Below are 20,467 nucleotides of genomic sequence, written 5' to 3'. Positions count from 1 at the left end.
ATGTTTCTTGTGGCCATGGGGCTCTTGGCTGAATCAGGTACCCAGGACCCATGGGACTCAGGAAGCCCCCTCTGCTAGCTGGCACAGCTATGGGCCAAGCAGCCACCAGCTTAAAGAAGTTTTCTTCAGGTCTTTCCCAAGCTGGCAGTTGCTTTTCAAGTTCAAACTGGACTTTTCTTGCTGTCCTTTTGCTGGTGGCCTAGCCTGGTGCAGGGTCTTTCCTAATGAGGGTTTAGTGCCAAGGCCTGGGCACTTCCTTCTCTCTGGGCTGTAGCTGATTCAGGCCAGTAGCTGAAAGTTGCAGTGGGCAGCTTCCCAGTCCCACTTGGGCCCGGATACCTGGGGCTGCCCTGGCTCCTTGAAGTCCCTGCCTTGCCTTGAACTTCACTCTCCCTTAGTCACTCAGGACTACCCCGACTCCCCTGAGACTCACTAACCTACCTTTATTCATATAGGTGCTTATTATCAATAAAAAGAACAGTCCTGCAAAGGGAAGGATCCAGCTTCCAGGCACTAACACGGGGTTGACAAACAGCCTAGGAGCGGGAGGATGGCAGGGCCCTTTCCTGAGGCTTGTGCAAGGCTCAGTTGCCCCCAGCTCAGACCCTCTGTGGAGCTGCTGGGGATGCACCTCACGTTGCCTCCTTCCGCAGGCTTCTCTCTGTCCCATTTCCTAGGGCCTCATTAATTCCTCCCCACCTCACCCCGTGAGAAAGCAGGTCTGTGCTGAACTTGGCCTGGGCCCAGAGCTGGGTCTGAACATGCCACTGGTTGGTCGGAGAGGCAGGAGGTGGGGTGGGGATGGGGGGTCTTGCTCAGTTCCCACTCATGTATGCAAGCAGACAGGAGAACCCCAGTGCCGTCCATACCTTATTAGCCCCTACCCTATTTTCCGGAACCCCGAAGATATGGAGACCAAGAATATAAAACACAATCGGTCTTATGTATAATATTTATAAAAGGCCAGTCTCCCCAGCTCCGTGCCAGTCTGGCTTCTGGGTTTTGACTCCCAAGGGCAGGATACTGGGGCCCAGCCTCTCTTCTCCCAGCACTGGAATGTAAGTCATGGCCCCGGCTTGAGGTGTGGGAGTCCCAGCCTCCCCAGGACTGGTGAGGGTGCATACAAACCCCATCCTCAGCAGAACCTGCAGACCCCAGATATCGGGTAGGATAGGGTCTCCCTCTAAGAAGCAGATGCAAGAAGAGAACAAGAGTATCCTAGATTTTGGGCCCAGTTGTTGGAAAAGGGGCTGGGAGATCAGCAGGTGGGCGGGCTGGGCGGGGGAGGGGGGCGATGAGCCCTCTGGGTGCAGACTGTAGCTTCCCAGCAGGGCTGGGGGATGCCTTCAGGCCTGGGTTCTGGCTCTGTGTGGCTCAGGAGGTGGCTGCTGGGTCTCAGTGTACACAGCTGTGGAAGGGGGAGGAGGGTGGAGGGTTTTGGTGGGATCTGAGGCAGCAGCCCCACCCTGTTCCGAGCTCAGGAAGCCCCTGCAGCCCTGGAGCCCAGCAGGGGGTGGTCCAAGGGCCTTGGTCCTGGCTCTTCAACAAAAAACCTTCCAACGGGAGAGGATATGGGTGGAGCCAAATGCCATAGTATTTACAGTGTCTCTCTCCCCTGTCTTTCTCCCCTTACTGAGCCCCTGGCTGGGAGCAGGGGCTGGAGAGGGAAGGCAGGGGCACTAGGGTGAATACACAGAACAAGATGGGAGTCCTCCTAATGGTTTCCTCCATGATGGCTGGTCCCAGAGACCCAGTCAGTGATGATGAAACTCAAACTCATGGTCATCAGCAAGAAGCCAACCGCAGCAAAACAAAGGGCCTGTTGAGTGTCAGAGATGAATGAAAGAACCAAGAGACGGACATTCCCTCAACCCCACCCCAGCCCACCGGCTTCCAGGCCCCTCCTACCAGGATTTTAGGGGTAGATCTTGCAGGCTCCTTCTCAGTGGGCATGATTCGGAAGTAGAAGATGGCAGGAAAGATGAAGATGAGGCATGGAGCAGATGTGGCCCCTGCAAAGAGCAGAGCTGAGCAACAGCTGGCTCACAGGTCTGAGGTGGACTCCCCGTGAGATCAGCTGCACTCTGTGGTGGGGAGAGCCCTGACTGATTCCAGGAGAGTCCACCAGCCTTCTCCTGCCTTCTCATTCACCAGGCTGCAAGGCCGATGGTGTTGGTGGGTCAGGAAAACGTCAGTGAACGAAGCGAACAACGAAGAAGAGAAACTTATTACAGAACAAAGCCTTAAGGATCCTGGGTTCCTAACACAGTTTGTTATAATTCGAATCTCGAATGCCCTTAGAAGGCCTGAGTGTTTGGTGGTGGGGTCTCTAGGAGGTTCAAGTTGGGGCTGTCAGGTTGGTGTTGTTTGGAAGCGTAAGACCTTTAGGAGGTGAAGCCTTGAGGGAGGTCCTTAGGTGTTGGCATGAGCCCCTTTGGGGGACTGTGAGGCTTTGGTCTGCTCCTCTTTCCCTTTTAGTTCTTGGCCGTGGGGTAAGTAGTTTTGTTCTGCCACACACTTCTGTCATGATGGATTATCCCACTACAGCCCTCAAGTCAACTGGCACCAGTCAATCACGACTGGAACCTGTAAAAGTATGAGCCCAATAAGCCTTTTTGTTTATATGGGCACAAGGCTATCCCAGGATAGCCTCAATCTGTATAGTCAAGAATGACCCTGGGGGGGCCAGGCGATGGTGGCGCAGGCCTTTAATCCCAGCACTTGGGAGGCAGAGGCAGGCGGATCTCTGTGAGTTCTAGACCAGCCTGGTCTACAGAGCTAGTTCCAGGACAGGCTCCAAAGCCACAGAGAAACCCTGTCTCGAAAAAAAAAAAAAAAAAAGAATGACCCTGGGCCGGGCAGTAGTGGCGCTTGCCTTTAATGCCAGTACTCAGGAACCAGAGGCAGGTAGATCTCTGTGAGTTTGAGGGCAGCCTGGTCTACAGCGCAAGTTCCAGGACAGGCTTCAAAACTACACAGAGGCCGGGCGGTGGTGGCGCACACCTTTAATCCCAGCACTTGGGAGGCAGAGGCAGGCGGATCTCTGTGAGTTCGAGACCAGCCTGGTCTACAAGAGCTAGTTCCAGGACAGGCTCCAAAACCACAGAGAAACCCTGTCTCGAAAAATCAAAAAAAAAAAAAAACCAAAAAAACTACACAGAGAAAGTCTCTCTCTCTTTCTCTCTCTCTCTCTCTCTTTCTCTCGGAGGGGGGTGGGGGAGAAGGAAAGAAAAAAAAAAAGAATGATCTTGTGCTCCTGGTTTTCCTGCCTCCACCTTCTCAATGCTGGGAATACAGGCTTGTGCCACACACAATGCGCTGCTGGGCTCTAACCCAGGGACGCAGGGACGGCACCATGCACGCATAGCCAGGCAAACACTCCACTAAGCACTAAGCTGCTAAGCTATGTCCTCAGCCCCTGAACCTTTCCTCTCTTTTTATTTTATCTAAATTTTTCCATTTATTGTTTTTTCTGTGTGTACATGTGTAAGGGCGTGTGTGTCACTGTACGTGTGGAGGTCAGAGGGCAACCTAGAGGACTCGGTTCTCTTCTTCCACGTGTGAGTCCCGGGGTCCAAACTCAAGCTGTCATTGCTTGGTGGCAGGCGCCCTCACTCACAGCCATCTCACCAGCCCTGTATAGGTGAGCCTTTATAGGTTTATAACTGCCTCATGGGCTCTGTTATAGTGGCACAGAGCTGACTCGACAGGCACAATGGTCCTCAAGATTTTTCCATCACTTCAACAACGCATTTCTGTCTGTTGGTTTCAGCTTGATGCAGATTTGAAACTTTGGAAGCAAGAGTGTTTTCAGATAGTCACAAGTCTCAGCGCCCAGACCAGTGAGGCGGACTGAAGAGGAGGGTCAAGGGGTCAGACTTGGGTCATCCCAAAGATGCTTCAGAATTGTCTAATTTTCCAGCCTGGAACCTCAGCTGGGATGGGACAGAGGACAGAGACTCAAGCTTGGAGTCTGATAGTCCTGTAGCTGGATCGAGACCCTGGGCTCCCCAACTGCAGCTCTTCTGTTCCTTCAGTCACTCTGGACTTTGGTCCCCCAATATGTAAAATGGGGGTACAATTTTCTGAGACCTTTTGCTGTTGCTAGAGCATCTCGCTATGCTGCCTGGGCTGGTCTTGAACACCTGGGCTCAAGTCATTCTCGTGTTTCATCCTTTCCAGCTAAGATAACTACCATCCCCAATCCAGGGAGGTTCTTCGTGAAGACTTGGTCCTAGAGACTGTCCTGTCATCTAGTCAAGAGGACTTACTCACTGGTTTTGAGCCTTAAGAATGGACTGCAATAGTTTTAAGGACAAGAGTTCAAGTTGGAGCCTAGATCGTGTACACGGCAGCCAACTATCACTTAAATGTAGGGTATGTGCTGAGGGGGTCTGCTGGATGTATAGAGACTAGAGTCTCTGGGACACTATCCCATTCATACAGCAAGGCCAGACTCACCAATGATCCCAAAGATGCCCAGGATGTTGGGGGCGAAGATAACCAGCAGGTTGATGCAAGTAAGCAGGCCAGTGGCGATGAGCACGTGCCGCAACCAGCTGAACTCCTGGTTCTGAAACAGCATCTGCTGGATGGCGCGTCGTACCTGGGCAGGTGGAAAGCGCCGTCAGTCCAGTGGCCCCCAGGAGACCCTCCCTTCCGCTGGCCCCGTAACCTGTCTGCTGGCTCACCGGGAACAGAACGATTGGAACCGTAAGTGTGACTGCTATCAGCACGGCCACGCGCACACATAAGATCAGCGCATCAAATGGGTCCACCTTGCTGTAGGTGTGTAGCAGCTCCGACTCCACCCCGTCTGTGGCAGGCAGGGAGGGTGGTCAGCAGGCCAGGGGGCGGTGGACCCTGACACTGTGGGGAGTGGCACTCAGACTCACCTCCACAGCTGCAGGACACAGTCAGGCATCACACATCTAGTGAGTGCCTATAGTAATCAGGACACTATGGCCACTGACCAGCCCTTGCCTCCCAGCCTGGCCTCTGATCCACCCGTGCTGATCCAGCCATACCATAGAAGGTGAGGTAGCCGAAGAGGGCAGCCAGGAAGTACATGACATACATGACAGCAATGGACAGGTTGGAAATGTGCTGCATCTTCTTCTTGGAGGGGCTGCAGACAGTAAGAGAGGGGGCTTGGTGACACTCAAGGGTCCCTCTGGCACCACATTCCTCTACTCAGCAGTGAGAAAGCCTCCTTCTGGCCCCTAATTTCTAGTCTTTTTTTTTTTCCGAGACAGGGTTTCTCTGTAGCTTTTGGAGCCTGTCCTGGAACTAGCACTTGTAGACCAGGCTGGCCACAAACTTAAAGAGATCTGCCTGCCTTTGCCTGACAAGTGCTGGGATTAAAGGCGTGCGCCACCACTGCCCGGCTCTGTTTTTGTTTTTTTGAGAGAGGGTTTCTCTGTGTAATAGCTCTGGCTATCCTGGAACTCCCATTGTAGACCAGCCTGTCCTCGAACTTACAGGGATCCACCTGCCTCTGCCTCCCTGAGTGCTGGGATCAAGGGTGTGCACCACCACTACCCAGCTCCTAATTCCCACTCTTATGGAACACGAATATCTCTGGTCTGGTGGCACAGGTCTTATCCCCTCGCCCTCTAGACACATATCTAAGAGCACATCATTCTCTGCAGACTGTCAAGGCAGCCACCATCCCTCCCAGCCACAGACACCTACTCCTTGAGTTCTGTGTATATAGGCAGCACCTCAGGGTGGCAGACGAAGGCGAAGGCCATGATGGGGATGGTGTATGCTGTCTGGAGACACACAGAACTATGTCAAGGCAGCCGTCTCCCCAGACCCTCTCCCCACTTCCCTGGCCTGGCTTGGCCTGTTGGAACCTGTGAGTTGAGTGTGAAGTAGTTTGGGGTGCAGAAGGCTGCAGCCTCGGGCTCTCCCTGTTGCTGTGCCTTCTCCTCCAGTACCACCGTGTGGCTGAAGTTGCCTGTGGCATTGGCCAAGTCATGTGCCAATGAGCAGGGAACTTGGAACTTCTTGTAGATGACCTGGGATGAGGATGGGTGAGAGTCAGTGTCAGGCTAAGCTGCTGGCAAAGTCGCCGTGAAGCCATGTTCAAGCTTAGAAGAGCTGCCTTTTCACTCTGGCTTCCCAGGAGGTCCTCCCACCCTCCACCCCCGCCCTGCCGTCAGAGGACTCCCTTGGGCCTCTGCTCTCTCCTGACCAACATGGAAGGTGGCTCACTGCGATCAAGAAGAACACCATGCAGCTGAGAGAGAAGCCACTGGAGTAGCCCAGGTAACCTGCCGAGGAGAGGACTGTGAGACTCAGGCCTCCCTTGCGTGTCCCCTCACGACCCTCCAGGCCGACCCTGGTGACTTACCCAGCTGCCGCATTAGTGCTAGGGGCAGAATGATGGTGACAGACACCAGGATCACAAGGTAGTTGCCATCCATGTACCATGCCCTGAAGGGAGAAGAGTGGGGACCACAGTCAGAACCTCCTCAACCTGGGGTGGGGTCCCCTGCGTCTCCCTGTTAGGGCATCAGTAATGCCACCTTGTGTCCTTTGACCAACATTTAACTATAACTCCAAGTCTCCCTGAGCTTGATCTGGGAAAGGGGGTGGGGCTCATCTCACACTCCTGAGTGTGAGCTGGCCGGGGACACAGCTCATGTGGGTCCCCTCCTGACTGCAGGTGCTGGCAGTGTTTCCTAAGTGCACATAGGCCTGGGCCCATCCTGATGCAGGTGTCAGGATGAAAGGAAGGCTCAGGAAGGGTCTGTGTTTTTCTTGGGAGACTCAGGGACTTGCCAATAACTGTGGCCCTTGTGGTCTTTCTTGGGCACCTTCATCTTGTATTATTCAGGCCCTCCTCTGTCCTGGAAATAAACGTGGGGCACAGATAAGGGTAGAAGGCCCAGGACCATCCATTCTTCTAGATTCCTTGGGAAAGGTCCCTGGGACCCTAGGTGCAGAATCCTAATTCTTTCTCTCAGCATTTTCTCAGTCATGTGGCCCCTTTGCTTACAGGCACTGGGTGGTCAGGAGCAGGGTTAGCCTCTCCTCCCTTCCTCTCAAACACAAAGCAAGGCTGATGTCCAGCCGGTGCTGGCTAAGTAGTAGGCACCCCCACACATGCCCTGGGCTTAATCTCTTGGTAGTGGCGGCGGGGGTGGGGGTGACCCCATGGTCAGGAATAGCAGGTGCTTAGAGCTAAGCCTGAGGCCCTTCTGCTCATGAGCAGGGTCCTGGGTCACATGGACCCTAGCTTTCTAGTTCTAAAAGTCCCCTCTGGGGGCTTTCCCTGGATGTTCCGCACACAGACAGGAAACGAATGTGGCTCTATTTGCAGTCCTCTGCTCTCCACAGTCACACTTCTGTCCTGTCTAGCAGGCTGGCTGGGCACCCATTGCTTCCCACCCTCCTTCCCCAGGCTCACGAGGTTGGTTTCTCCAGATTCAGGAAGGTCTGTATGACAAGAGGCAACTCAGACTTGATGATGTACAGGTAGCTGGACATGGCTGGGGGAAAAGGCAGGGGACAGCTGCTGAGGTCGGCTGAACCAGCCAGCTCATCCTGCACCCCACTGCCCCCACTACCAGCCTCACCTCCAATGTTCTGTAGCGTGATGGCCAGAGCTGCTGCCAGCTTCCCTGGGGTCCCAAAGGCACGGTAGCCCAGCTGCTCATAGGCGCGGATGCCTATAGAAACCTGTGTCAGGATAGCCAGGAGAGCTTGCCCCGTTCACCTTAGCCTCGCCCCCCACCCCCCCGCAGGCCTGCTCAAGGCTCACCCACAATCCCTGAAGACTTGAGGAGCAGGTGGATGGAGTAGCTAGATAGCAGGGCAACAGCTGTCAGAAGGAACCTGGAGAACATGAAGGAAAGAGGCCCCTGGAGGTTGGCTGGCAGGGAGTGATGAGCTCAAGGAGGCTGCGAGGAGTCTGTCCATGACATAAATGTCTGAGGAGCGGGTGCAAATCAGGAGACTCCAGAGATATGAACACTACTCTCTTTGACCCAGGGTGCAACATGACCCAGGTGGGGGCCCTCTGGGTCAAGAGTGCCCTGTGCCTGTGCTCTGAGCCCCTTCCTTTCTGGAGTCGTTGGGACAAACATGTTTTCCATTCAGGCTTCAGGGCAGGGCCACCAAATCAAGGACACGTGTGACCACACAAGGCCTGGCCACAAGGGCTCAGCCATCATGTGTAAACGTAGCAGAACAGACTCAGGCCTGTCGAGCTGGCCTTGTGGGTTTGAGGAGCAGTGAGGTATATTTGTCCGGCTGGGGATGTTTTTGTAGCCGTGGACTGGTGCAGAGTAAGAAGTGCCCACCCACTGGATAGCGAACTGGAAGGTCCTGGGAGGTCATGGTTGGCAGCTGTTCAGGGCCTTTTGCAGAGGCACTCACAGGAAAAGGATGATGCCAGTATTGGCCATGGCGTAGGCGAGACCCAGGATGCCACTGCCCATGATGGCATTGCTGAGATTGAACACGGACATCCCAAACGATGTCTTCCCCTCGAACTGCAGGTACCAGAGTGGGATGGGGAATAATGGGGCATTGTAGCATCCTCCATCGTTGTCCCTCAGTCTCCCATTGCCTCCCCAGAGCACCTCATCACCATGCCCAACTTCCCCCCAGTCCCTCAAGTCCCTCAGGTTGCCCAGCTCACGTCGGTGAAGTGTGGCGTCATGCTGGAGCTTTTCTCAAGGAAGCCCTTGCCTTCTGCACAATGTTGGGGGTCTTCGGCCCTGCAGGAGACCAGCACAAGTGACTCAGCTCCATCCCTGTGTCCTGTGCCTCTGCCCAGTGCTTCCCTTCCCTGAGCTACCACCAGGTCCCTCTTCTATTTACCTCTGTGTGTCTGTTGCAGACACGCCCACCGGTAGAAGCCCCTCCAAGTGCTTGCCATTGGGCACCAGTTCCACCATCTCTGTTTGTCGGGGTATCTCCATGGCTCAGAGACTCCCTGGGAGCTCCGCTCACACACCAACACAATCAGACGTCTGTGGAACAGTCAGCCCCTCCGGTTATCTTTGGGATCATGGTCTGGTTTCCCACATGAAGTCAGTGGCCATAGTACATCTCTGAGAGGGTCACTTAGGACAGCCAGGCGCATGGAGGATCACTGGGACCCATCTCTTCCTTGGGCTCTGCCTTTGGGGTATGGAGTAGAACTTGGACACCTGAGCTCCTAGGACACCCTGATGGGACAACTCTTAAGTGTAAGTCCCCTATGTAGACCAGTCCAAGCAAGCTGTTAGGGCCTCAGTTTCTCTACCTGCGAAGCTTGGACCATTTGGGTGATCTGAGTCCGTAGCTGAGTGGCACCAGAAACCCTGAATGCTAAGTGCTAGGTCCTGACCCCTCTCTGCATGTGCGTCTTGGAGTGAATCCCCTTCCTCACAGTAGCCCTGGGACACAGTTTCCTGAACTGGTCCTGTGTGCCAGGGGCCTCCTGGCCAACCTAGAATGGCACTGCCCGATGGTTGGAGGCCTTGGGAGAGGGTGAGGGCTGTGGGCCCTGTTCCCAGATGCCCGGCGGGCTCTGTTGGCAGTCAGAACAAAGGGCCCTCTGTGGGCTGAGAGCTGGCGCTGTGGACAGCAGGCGCAGAAGATGCCCCCTCCAGAGCCAGGAGGCCTGAGGCGGTGCTGGGGCTGGACACCTGGGCCTGTCCAGCCTGGTTGTGGTGAAAAGCCCTCAGGGGCCCTTCCAGGAAATGGATGTCCTAGGGCACAGTTCTCTGGGCCACTTGGTCTTCATGCTCCTCACAGCCCTGGCCTCAGGACCACACTTTCCTTCTAGCATTGCCTCGCTTGCCAGGGAGCCCCTGATCCAGGGCCTGCCATTCAAGCCACCCTCTAAGCAGAACCCTCGTTTCCCTGGGCCAGGAGCTCAGGGCTTGGCTGGCTGAAGAGGAGCCCAGGTCATTGCTGGGTGCCCCTTCTCTCTCTGGGCCTGGCTCAGCTGGACTGCAGAAGATCCAGCTTCCTCACTTCCCACTGAGTACAGCCCAGACAACAACTCACTGGCCCCTCTCCCATCTCTGGGGCCAGGGGTTACCTACTGTGTCCAGAAGATGTCTGGGCAAAGTGAACCCAGGCCTTTTCAGGACATCCTAAGGGCCAGAGTAGTCAGCAGGGGGGAGGAGGGCTGAACCAGAGTGGAGACCAGAAAGGGGTGTCTGTGCCAGGCAGGATAGCCAGAGCCTGGGCCTGAGGCATAATAGGGCATCCCAAACCCAGCACTGACTCCTGTCCCTACTCCAGCCCCTAAGGATCTTAGGTCGGCTTTGAGATGGGAAGCTACAAGAAGCCCAAGAAAACACTCAGGATTGATTTTGATGCTCCAGCGAGCTAGGCTCAGGCCTTAGGCCCCCACACTCTGTAGACACCTGTCTCACTAAGCCCACCGGAGTACCTCACCCACTGTTCTGGCCCAGAGCTCAGAGCTCGAATACCTCAGCCCTAGGGACTCCACACCTGGCACCATTACCTACCTCTGTCTCCCTGGTTGCCAGTTTTGAACTCCTCGTCCTCCCAGCTCACCCACGGAGGACCCTGACAATATGGGCTTCAGTTCGTGGACTCTTCCCCTCCGTCACCCATCACTCCATAGGCTGCCCTCACACTGCCCCTCTGATGAGCCCTGCCATCAACACCCCTCCCAGAATCTCACCTAGGTGGAAGGTTGCACTGCCAGGTCTCCGAAATCCCTCCAGAGTACCCCCTGGCACTCAGTAGGTTGCCCTTGCTTGGTCCCCACCCTAGGCAAGCTGGGACAAGCCCTTGGAGTATGCTGTGTCAGCAGTCTAGGCCAAGCAACCTCTCTGCTGTAATGACAGAGGCCCCCAGGCTTGCCTGGGCTGGTGTGTGCAGGGCTTCGTTCTGTTATGGCATCACGGTACCAAGCAGCCTGGCACGGCCTCCAGGGAGACTAAGTCCATGGAATGGCTATGGGAGGTGCCTAAGGTGCCAGCTCTAGGCTCCCTGTCCCCTTTCAGTGGGGCTAAAGTCTTTGGGGCCTGGTGGCTATTATTCATAACAAGTCATTACTAGGTCTCAGGCTGCCCCGAGATCCCAGGAAGGATGTAGAATCTTTGTCCTTAAGTGATCTCCAGTCTAGTAGAGGTGACGATACTCTTCTATGTCCCATTACCCCTTCTCCCAGCCACCGCTCTAAATTTCCTACTACAACTGAATGTGAAACACATTCTTCTGGGTCTAAAAAAGTTAGGGGGAGGGAGTTATCAAGAGAGGTTTCCTGGAGGAGGTGGTGTAGCCAGGTCTAAATTTCCAACAGAAGCTCCAAGGCATGAAGGAAGGAAGAGAGCCTTGGGCAGAGGGCACAGCGTGGACACAGGCTCTGAGGTGTAGTAGCAGCAGGAGGTGAGGGTAGAATGAAAATTTCATGGCTACTGACAAACCTTCCAGAGCCTTAGAGTCTAAGTGAGCATCTTTACTCAGTGAAGGCAGTTTCAGGACTAGAGCCCCAGAGTGGAGACTAGTTTTGACGCTATGAAGGAGACCTCAGACATCTCCCAAGGCTGCCAGCTCACCTCCTCCAGCCCGTACCCTACTTCGCTCTCTCCTGCCCTCCTATGTGTCAGGAAGTCAGGGTACTCAGGAGAGGAGCCTGATTAAGAAGAGCTGGCATTGGAGCCAGTCCCACAGAGGCGAAGGCCCAGACGGTGCCCTAGACTGGATCAGCCTCACAGTGCGACATGAACAGAGCACTCTCGCCCGGGACCTCACGGTCCTCTGATACCTAGGGGTCCTGTGAGGCGAGGCCAAAGCTGGCCATAGAATGAGGGAGCTCTAGGAGGCTTCGCCTTCACGAGCAGGCCATGGGTGTCCAAAGAATGGTCAAGTCTTAGGGTAGAGAGAGCACCGAGTCCTTGGGCAGGTCATCAGGACGGCCTTGGTCATGAGTGCCATATGGGCCTGGACGGTGAACTGATGGCTGTCCCAGGCCATTGCTCTGAGGCTTGTTTGTTCCATGGGGAGATGGGGAGGGGCTACAGCATCATCAGGATGGTGCATCAAGTAACGCCTGCCCACGCGGGCTTCACAGAGCGAGAATTCATCAGGCACACCTCGGCAGGTGTTGACTTTGGCTAATTAAAGACTTGTAGGCCTAGGAATCCAGGCCAGGATGGGTTGGCTGCTTGCATCAGCCACTACGGGAACCACAGCTTTCTATCCTACAGCACAGTCCCTAGGTCCTGCTAACCTCCATTCTCAGGAACATACGTGGGCTTGCAGGGTAGGCTGGCTGCACGGTGGACAGCCCTTTCCCAGTCCTGTAGCCATATGTTTCGATGCGGGGTGGGTGTCATGTGAAGTTTATTTTTATAGCCCAGGTTTCTTGGACCTGGGTAGCCTAGTGACCTTGTGCCTATCATGGGGGGGGGGGACCCAGGTGGGGAAAGCTTTTCCTAGTTTAGCCATTATGACAGAGTACCTCTACATAGCGACCTCTCTGCTGGCCTGCTTCTCCTGATTTCAGAGAAAAGGACTCCATCCTGGGACAAAGCGTACATGACTGGGGAATCAGTGCACAGCCGGCATGTTTGAACTTTAAGTCCCTAACACACAACCCCAGAGACTGCTGGGAGAAGCTGCTGCCCTAAGAGACTGAGGTACAGGGCCAGTAGGAGCCTATCAAAACTGTCAGTCACCCCTGGCCCCTCCCCCAGGCCACAGCTTCACATTGGTGGTAGAAGACTCCAGTCCTGTACCTCCCACTATCCCATCATCACCACACAGCAGAACAGGAGAGGGCAGCCTGTGGCCAGTGTGTGGCTGGCAGAGATGACCTGACGAGGTGCATGTGCAGGACTGGGCAAAGCCACTCTTTGGTGGCCTGGCGCATTGATAAGCTAGCCACCTCAAAGACTCAGGCTCTGCCCCTTGGCCCAGGGATCTGTAGCCTGTGTCTTGGTATTCTGGCTATCCGGAAGTACCTAGGAAGATCTGAGAAGCCCAGCTGGGGCCGGAAGGTAGACTTTCCTGTGACAGGGTACGTTTCCTAGACAACCAGCAGATGCTTACGAGCCACCTTGACCTCATCTCCCACCTCGACTTGGACCCTGTCTGCTCAGGCTGATTCTAAGAGAAACTGCGGCCAGAACCTCCTGGCCCAAGCTGGCCAGAGCCAGCAGCAGTCCCTCCTCCAGCTCCATTGCCAGCTTGTTCAGAGGGACGTGCGGCCAGAGGTCCTGCTGAGGCAGAGGACAGGACATCACGTGACTGTGGCCCCCCAGAGGCAGGGGAGACCCTGCGCCAGCCAGCCCATCTTCCTCCCTGCCGACCCGGAATCCCCTGGAGGTGGCCAAATATTTGGACAGCCGGACTCCTGGCCCCAAGGAAAACTGGAACACAGGCCTGGGGCAGTTTGGGACTCATTGTAGACCCTGATGGGGGGCTAAAGCAAGGTCAGCTTGGAGGAGGGGAGACATTAGGTCAGGAGGATTGAGGTAGAGGGAGGGAGAGAGGGGAGAGAGTGTAAGGGAAAACACACACATTTCACATTTCAAACACGCACCCATGCATACTGATCTAGACAGACAACCAGACAGACAGACAGGGGCCCAGGGAGATAGAGAAGCTTGGTTGGATATTCAGGGGCACAGACAAAAGAAAACAGAGAGAAACAAATACCATACAAAGTAGATGATTTGATATTCAGGCAAGGAGAAAAAGACAATGAGGGAGGTCAAAAACAAAGATGACCATTCGAAGGTAGAGGTAGAGAAAGATGGTGGCAGGAGATAGCCAGAGCCCCACGTGTGGTGGCAAAAATCTTAAGGCCCAGCACTTGGGAGGCAGAGATAGAAGGATCTCTATGAATTAGAGGCCAGCCTGGTCTATACAGTAAGTTCCAGAGTTCCAGACCAGGCACAGCTATGTAGTACGACTCTGTCTTTTTTGTTGTTGTTGTTGTTTTTCAAGATAGGTTTTCTCCGTAGCTTTAGAGCCTGTCTATCCTGGAACTAGCTCTTTTTTTTTTTTTTTTTTTGGTTTTTCGAGACAGGGTTTCTCTGTGGTTTTGGAGCCTGTCGTGGAACTAGCTGGAACTAGTTCTTGTAGACTAGGCTGGCTTTGAAAAACTCAGAGACCTGCCTGCCTCTGCCTCCCAAATGTTGAGATTAAAGGCACGCGCCACCACTGCCTGGCTACAACTCTGTCTTAAAAAACATAAAGACAGGGCTGGAGAGATGGCTCAGTGGTTAAGAGCATTGCCTGCTCTTCCAAAGGTCCTGAGTTCAATTCCCAGCAACCACATGGTGGCTCACAACCATCTGTAATGAGGTCTGGTGCCCTGTTCTGGCCTTTAGGCATACACACAGACAGAATATTGTATATATAATAAATAAATATTAAAAAAATAAAGACAGAGAGCCCTGGAAGGAGCCCAAATGGCTGTGAGTGGAGGAGGAGGCAGGTGTCTCAGCACATCAGATACCCTAGGGTGTCCAGGTGGAACTTAAGAGGGACTCCACAAGGCCTCCACTGCATCTTCAGCTCTCCGTGAATTCAGACTCTATCCCAATGGGATGCAATGTTATTCAGTGGAGCCAAGCCCAGGAGGGTCATAAGGCCAGGTTCTACTAGAAAACTTGGAGACCTCAAGGCTGGTTCCTGAGACTTATTTACCTGAATAATGGAAAAGACAAACAGAAGTGATGGCCAGCTGGGGTGACCCCTATTGTCAGTGGCCGCACACAGGTGCAGACGTGCTGGCTGAGGGGCTGTGTACAGGACGTGGCCCGCAGAGCGGAAATCCAAAACCAAGCAACTCTAGGCTGCTGGCAGGAAAGCCCCTCCTGCCCCAGCAGCTGGTCCTTCCCTTTGGCCCCCAGAAGTGCTGCCTGGTCCTTTAGAGTTCCCACCCTACCGTCCTGTATCTGTCTTCCCATCCAGAGTCAAAGGCCTGTCTCTTCAGTACCCTTCCAGGCACCACACTGTGAGCAAGGCACATAGTAGGTGCTTAATCAACATCACTGAACGAAGGGAATGGGTTCAAAGCCCTCTGAAGGTTCTCAGTCCATTTTACCTACTCTGGGGCGCCTGGTCCCTGGTGATGTCTAAAATAGAATTCTTCCCTCAGGGCCCCTTCCTGCTATAGCATAGCCTACACATCACACTCCAGCCTTCTGTGCACACAGAAGCCAAAACTGCATCTCCCTAGCAGGCACTGCCTTGCAGACATGCTTTGCCCTCGACCCACACCCAGCCCAGACTTCCAGGGCTTGCTGCATTAACTTCATATCTTTTCCGGGTCCAGTCTAGAGTTCATGATCTACCCGCTTTTATTGAGCCTGTTTCTCCATTTGTGTGGGACTCTAAGGCCACTCTCCAGGCCAGTGACACAGCTACAGGAATAACCAGCTCCTTTCAGCTGGCTATCTGGAGCCTTGGACTGTGGTGGACAGCAAGCTTGAGACAAGAATCGGCACTCAGCAGGATGGCTTGAGAGGGCAGTGAGAAGACAGGTTTCATGGATTCAGGCAGGAGAAAGCTCTGAGACACGGTCTCATCCTTCCTGGAGACAGTCCCCTACTTAAACCCAAGAAGTCAGAAATTGTCATTCCTGGTTTCAGTCATCCCAGCCTCTCCAAAATATATCAGGCACGGCCTCATGCACTCGGGATCCTTCCACCTTGGGGCTTCCCATGAAGGGTTTTCCACAGCTGTGCAGAAGTTCCCTACTTCCAAACAGAACAATCCTTGGGTTTATCTAGTTTTATATCCCCACCCCCTGACATGCAATGAGTGCACCAAGGGACTGGCTTCCCTTCCAAAAATAAGTCCCCATCACAGACTATGTGCCAGGCATTTCTTCTATGGACGATATAATGGCGGGAAGTGGATGAAGTACTAAAGGTAAGAACAGGACTGGCGGGCTAAAGGAAGAAAGCACATGGAGGTGTCCTCCGTGGTACTCCTTAGGGAGCAAGAACCTTTGATGTAGGTCTCCTTAGCATTGTGCAGAAGGCAGACCTGGATTCAGGTTTCGGGGTCAGGGGAGTGGGATGGGGAGGTGCAGAATCTCACATGCCCCACCCTTGGCCCCCTTCTCTAGTGTAAACAAACCGTATGCATTCACTGTAGCCAATGAAAGGGGCCCACCCAGCAGGGGCGGGCTCCTGAAAACTGAGTCTTGGGCCCCTGGCTAGTTCTCACACTCGGGCCAGCCAGGTTCACAGGTGGAGAGGAACGCCCATTGTGCCCCGCCCTCAGGCCAAAGAACCAAAGGAAGCCAGAGCAGGCGGTGCACACTGGCCCCACTGCAAATGACACTGGTTCTGGGGCTAACATGGATCCCGCGGGTCCTCAGGCGTCCCGCCCGATTTGCCCTCAGACTCTGCCCAGCGAGGCCGGAATAAATATACCCGGACTGCCCGCGTGCCAGCCGGCGGATCTGCCTCTCAAGCGCCCGTCGGGGCAGTGCTCCAGCGTCTGCTCCTCGCCACTCTCTAGCTGGTGCCAGTGGGTCCTGACTCAGGAAGTCGGTCCACTGTCTCCTGAGCCTCAAACTAGGTGTCCTGTGGACTTAAACCCGGGGCTGCTGTCCCCTTGCTGTCCAGCTTGGCCCTGCCAAGAAAAGGGAGTAGAGGAGGTGCCCCTCCCAGCACCCTGGCGCAAGCTTGGAGCTGGGGTGCCTACCGGCAGTCTCGCAGACCTGTGCCCTGGAGAGCGCAGGGCTCTAACTCTTGGAAAACTGGGACGCCTGCCCAGGTCTCACGGTACGAGAGAGCTGCCCAAGCCCACTAGGGACCGGAGAAGGTATAATGGCTCGACCCGCACAGCGTTCCTGGGCTGGTGTCTCTTTAACCCCGGCAGTACCTGGCCTCGTGGTGGGCACGTTCGGCGCTCCGCCCCGAAGAGTGAGGTCCGCTCCACTCCAGGCTGAGCGCTGGGCTGCAGCAGCAACGGCAGCCGCAGGGAATGAAGGGTGGCCGGCCCCGCCCCTGGCCCGCCCCCGGCCCGCCAATCCCCGGCGGCCCGAGGGAGGAGGGGCTGGTCCGGGGAGGAGCGGGGGCCTGGCCGGCTTGCCTCAAAGGGGCTGTCGGTGCCCTCGGTGCCCTCGGAGCCTATAGGTGGGAGAGCCTGGATGGGGAGGGGTCGCTTGAGCCCTGAAGAATCGGGGCGATGGTTCAGGTCAAAGCAGAGATCTTTGTGAGAATTGTAGGTGCCCTGTACCCCTGAAAGACTCTGCCTATAACTTTATAAACCTCATGGGATCTTCAGCCGAAAGCAGTGGGAACACCGTAAGATTTAAGTTCAGTGAGGGGCTTTAAAAGGAGGACTTTCAGACTTGACGCCTTTTCTACCTTGCCCGGTCGTCTTTGCTTGTCAGTGGTGGATGGAGCGGAGAGAGGGGCTGTCTGAACCAGTTTTTTCTTCACCCCAGAAAGTCGGTATCCTTGAGGCTGAAGCAGAGGTGGGCTGGGAGAGCTGCGACGTGAGGGCGGCAAGGCGGGATTGCGGTGTTTCTTTTCTGGCCTTGCATGTCTATGCCCTCTATTCCGTTTCTAAGATTAAGCGACTGTTGTCAGCCTGCCCGTCAGAAGTGGGGGCAGGACTTTGAGGAAGGGAGCACTCATTCTTGACTGGCTATCAGGGCCATCTCTTCCTGCTTCCCACCTAGAGCTCTGGTGAGGAAAGTGGTGTGGTAGGGAGCTGGGGAGGGGTGTTGGCTTTCAGGATGGGGAGGGTGGAACAGCTGTGCCCCTTGCTTCTCAGCCACTGGCTCTGATCCGATTAATGCCATGGCTTCTGCTGTTTGTTCCTTTCCAAGCTGGACTTCTCGGTCATATCTACCTCCTGATGTCATCTCTCCTTCCTGATGCTGTGAAGACCTTCAGAGACCAGGTCTCACCCCCTTTCTGCCCCAGGCTGGGAGTCAGGACTCCTCAAATCTAGCAGGCCTGGATTCTCTTCTTGCTGACTCATAGCACCACCACAGCGAAGCCCAAGCGTGCCTCAGTTTCCCTCTGGCCAGGGAGAGGTGGGTGAAGAGAAAGCTGTAAGCTATGAATTTAGGACTAGACGCTGGCTGTGAAGGCCAGTGAGCTGGGAGACTAAGCAAAACAGCCCTGGGATGGTGATAGCTTCCTGAAAGTGAAGCCTACATTTCTGGTAGCTAGATGACAGAAAGGACAGCTTTTCATCCTTAGCTGATGTTGATGTAACTTCCAGACCCAACCTTACCATGTCATAAATAGCCACTAGACTCCCACCCTCCCCAACAGCAGGAGAAGCTAGAGAGGGCGGCACATGCTGGCAATCCCAGCCCTCCAGAGGGAAGGGGGAGAACAAAATGGCATGAGCCAGAACCACCTTGGATACTCACACGGGAGATATTTGTCAAGGGATAATGGCACCAGAGCAGTTCCTGAGGATCCAGGCCAGGCTCTAGGTTCTCAGCATATGAGGACTGGGGTCCTGGGTCCAAACTGAACAGGAGCAGAAACCGGCTGGGCTGGGCTGCTGTGGCAGGATTGGAGGCTAGTGAAATGAGGGGTCCCTGGGTAAGGCCAATCATGGCTAAGCTGGGGGAAGGGTGCCTGTTTGTCATTCCTGGGCCTGGACCCCTGCCAGGGTAAATAGAGCTCTGAGGCCTTTCTCACCACCTGTGGAATCTCCCAGACCAGCCTGCCTTAGCTGCAGAGCCAGGATAGGATGGATAGGACACGCTGTTGACTGCCAGGCACCTTCCCCCAGAGGTCTGAGGAAATGCCCATCCGTGTAACCGCCATATCGGGGTAACTTCCAAGAGTGGGAGAGCTTCATCTGTGGCATCAGGCTAGCCCTTGCCTCCGTTCCCTGACCTGACCTCCACATTTCAAACACAGGCCTAAAAGACTGCCTGAGGTATGGGATGGATCTTAGGGTCCTAGGATCTTACAAACTCTCCTTCCAAGCCCATGTTAGCCCCTTGCTCTTCTCAGCCCTTGTCTGGCCATCCTCCAGTGGGGAAGCCTCTCTCACCATATCCCACCCTACATGGTTCCTCGAGACCCTTTCCAACAGCCGTGCCCTGTCTTCATCACTAACCTCGTCCTTGGGTCCACGGTTTGCCTGAATACTTGCAGGCTCCTCCCTTTCTCCTCCACATCAACCTACTCTGGTCAGCCATTCCTCCCCACATAGCATGTCTGACCACACATGGCCCTACTGTTCCTAGAAATGTCAGATTTCATGTGTCCATGCTTCTGCCCTTGCGTTTCCCCTGAACTTGAGATCCTCACAGTCCTATCTCCTTGGCAACTTTTGGTTTGTCCTTTAGAACCCAAAGGTGATCACCTCTGATAGCCCAAACTGACAAAGAAGCAGCTGTTCCAGAGTTTGCAGTGGCCACCCAATCAGCACCTCTCACCCCTTGCCCCCTCCCGCCCGCCAGGCCCAGCCTCAGAATCTACACATACTCTCCATATGAGAAGTGCCTGCCAGAATCAGTGCACGAACAAATGAGAGCCTGGTGGAGGAGCAGCCTGTGGGCCAGACTCAGCCCAGGGGAGGGAAGGGACATGCCAGGGCGCGAAGAGAAAGAAAACTCCAGGGAGAGACTGGTACATGACAGGATCTGCGCCAGTAACGTCCAGGCTATGGGCAGGGCTGGGATACTTGTTAAGCGGATGTGTTGGGGACTCCAAGGGCTTCCAGGAGAGGATACTCTTATTTGACACTGGTTCAATGTTTGGTGCCCAGGAGGCTACTCTTTGGACACAAACAGAATTCAATGTCACATTATAGAACCTAGAAATATGGAAGCGACCCATGGGCAACCCTCCTATCTAGCTTTCCCCAGCTTGGGCCCCTAGAGCTGGTGGCCTCCCAGCCAAGCCTGCTTCTGCAGGTCTGGCATGGCTGCCCTCTCTCCCCTTAGATCTGGCCCCTAGCTTCTCTGGCCACTGAAGCAGCCTAATGAGCCCAGGTCACATGGACTGTGCTGCTGCCCACGGAAGGGCCCAAACTCCCAGTGGTCATCCAGCCAGGCCTTGACGTCAGCGGTATTAACCATCCACTTGTCTAATCTCTGGTCAGTGGCCTGGCCAGGCTAGACCTGTCAGAGCCAGAGCTGAAGATCATGAGGGCACCTCAGGGACACTGTGAGGTTGCAGGGCAGACAAGGTGGCTGGAGTGCTCATAATAAATTCTGCTACTTGACAGAGGTGACCATGGTGCTCTCTCAGATGCTCGGCCCTGGACTGTGAGCAGGCGACAGGCGCTCACTGAGCTTCCTTCTCAGAGTGCATTTGCACTGGTATGGCCAGTGGAGCTAAGGATTTCCGCAGAGGAGACTACCCTCATACACAGGGCGGCTTGAGGCCAGGCAGTGTCCCCATCACACAGGGCTCAGGAATGTTATTATGTCTCAGAATCTGTGCTCAGGACCTCATTGGAGGGTGGAGTCCAGTTCCCGCATAGAGTCAAGGCTCTTCTTTACCTCCTACTCAAGGCTTTTCCCAGCGGG

At 54.8% G+C, this 20,467-nt stretch overlaps 1 protein-coding gene across 2 annotated transcripts; it reads right to left on the bottom strand.

Annotated features, from left to right (window-relative positions):
• Positions 1-938: 938 nt before the first annotated feature.
• Positions 939-18,457, bottom strand: Slc38a3 (solute carrier family 38 member 3). Of its 2 annotated transcripts, none has more exons than XM_075964688.1 (16): positions 18,344-18,457; positions 8,836-8,987; positions 8,654-8,732; positions 8,389-8,504; positions 7,772-7,845; positions 7,587-7,679; positions 7,418-7,499; positions 6,359-6,441; positions 6,220-6,278; positions 5,859-6,023; positions 5,695-5,774; positions 5,028-5,128; positions 4,692-4,816; positions 4,462-4,606; positions 1,909-2,012; positions 939-1,819 (listed from the first exon to the last, which is right to left on the bottom strand). In XM_075964688.1, exons 2-16 carry the CDS (start codon positions 8,934-8,936, stop codon positions 1,715-1,717), a joined length of 1,512 nt encoding a protein of 503 aa, XP_075820803.1. In that variant the 5' UTR covers positions 8,937-8,987; positions 18,344-18,457; the 3' UTR covers positions 939-1,714. The 2 variants fall into 2 exon arrangements, with proteins under 2 accessions (XP_075820803.1, XP_075820802.1); XM_075964687.1 differs by lacking the exon at positions 18,344-18,457 and adding an exon at positions 16,834-16,937.
• Positions 18,458-20,467: the final 2,010 nt, after the last annotated feature.

Source organism: Microtus pennsylvanicus, chromosome 3 (assembly GCF_037038515.1).
Source record: "Microtus pennsylvanicus isolate mMicPen1 chromosome 3, mMicPen1.hap1, whole genome shotgun sequence".
Lineage (NCBI taxonomy): Eukaryota > Metazoa > Chordata > Mammalia > Rodentia > Cricetidae > Microtus > Microtus pennsylvanicus.
Note: the sequence above shows the minus strand (reverse complement) of the source record. Positions and strands in the feature narration are given on the sequence as shown.

Coding starts and splice junctions, on each gene's coding strand:
- Slc38a3 (XM_075964688.1), bottom strand. CDS start 8,936: ATGGAGATACCCCGACAAACAGAGATGGTGGAACTGGTGCCCAATGGC. Junction 8,733..8,835: donor TCTGCAACAGACACACAGAG/GTAAATAGAAGA, acceptor GGTCTCCTGCAG/GGCCGAAGACCCCCAACATT. Junction 2,013..4,461: donor GGGCATCTTTGGGATCATTG/GTGAGTCTGGCC, acceptor TGCTCTTTGCAG/GGGCCACATCTGCTCCATGC.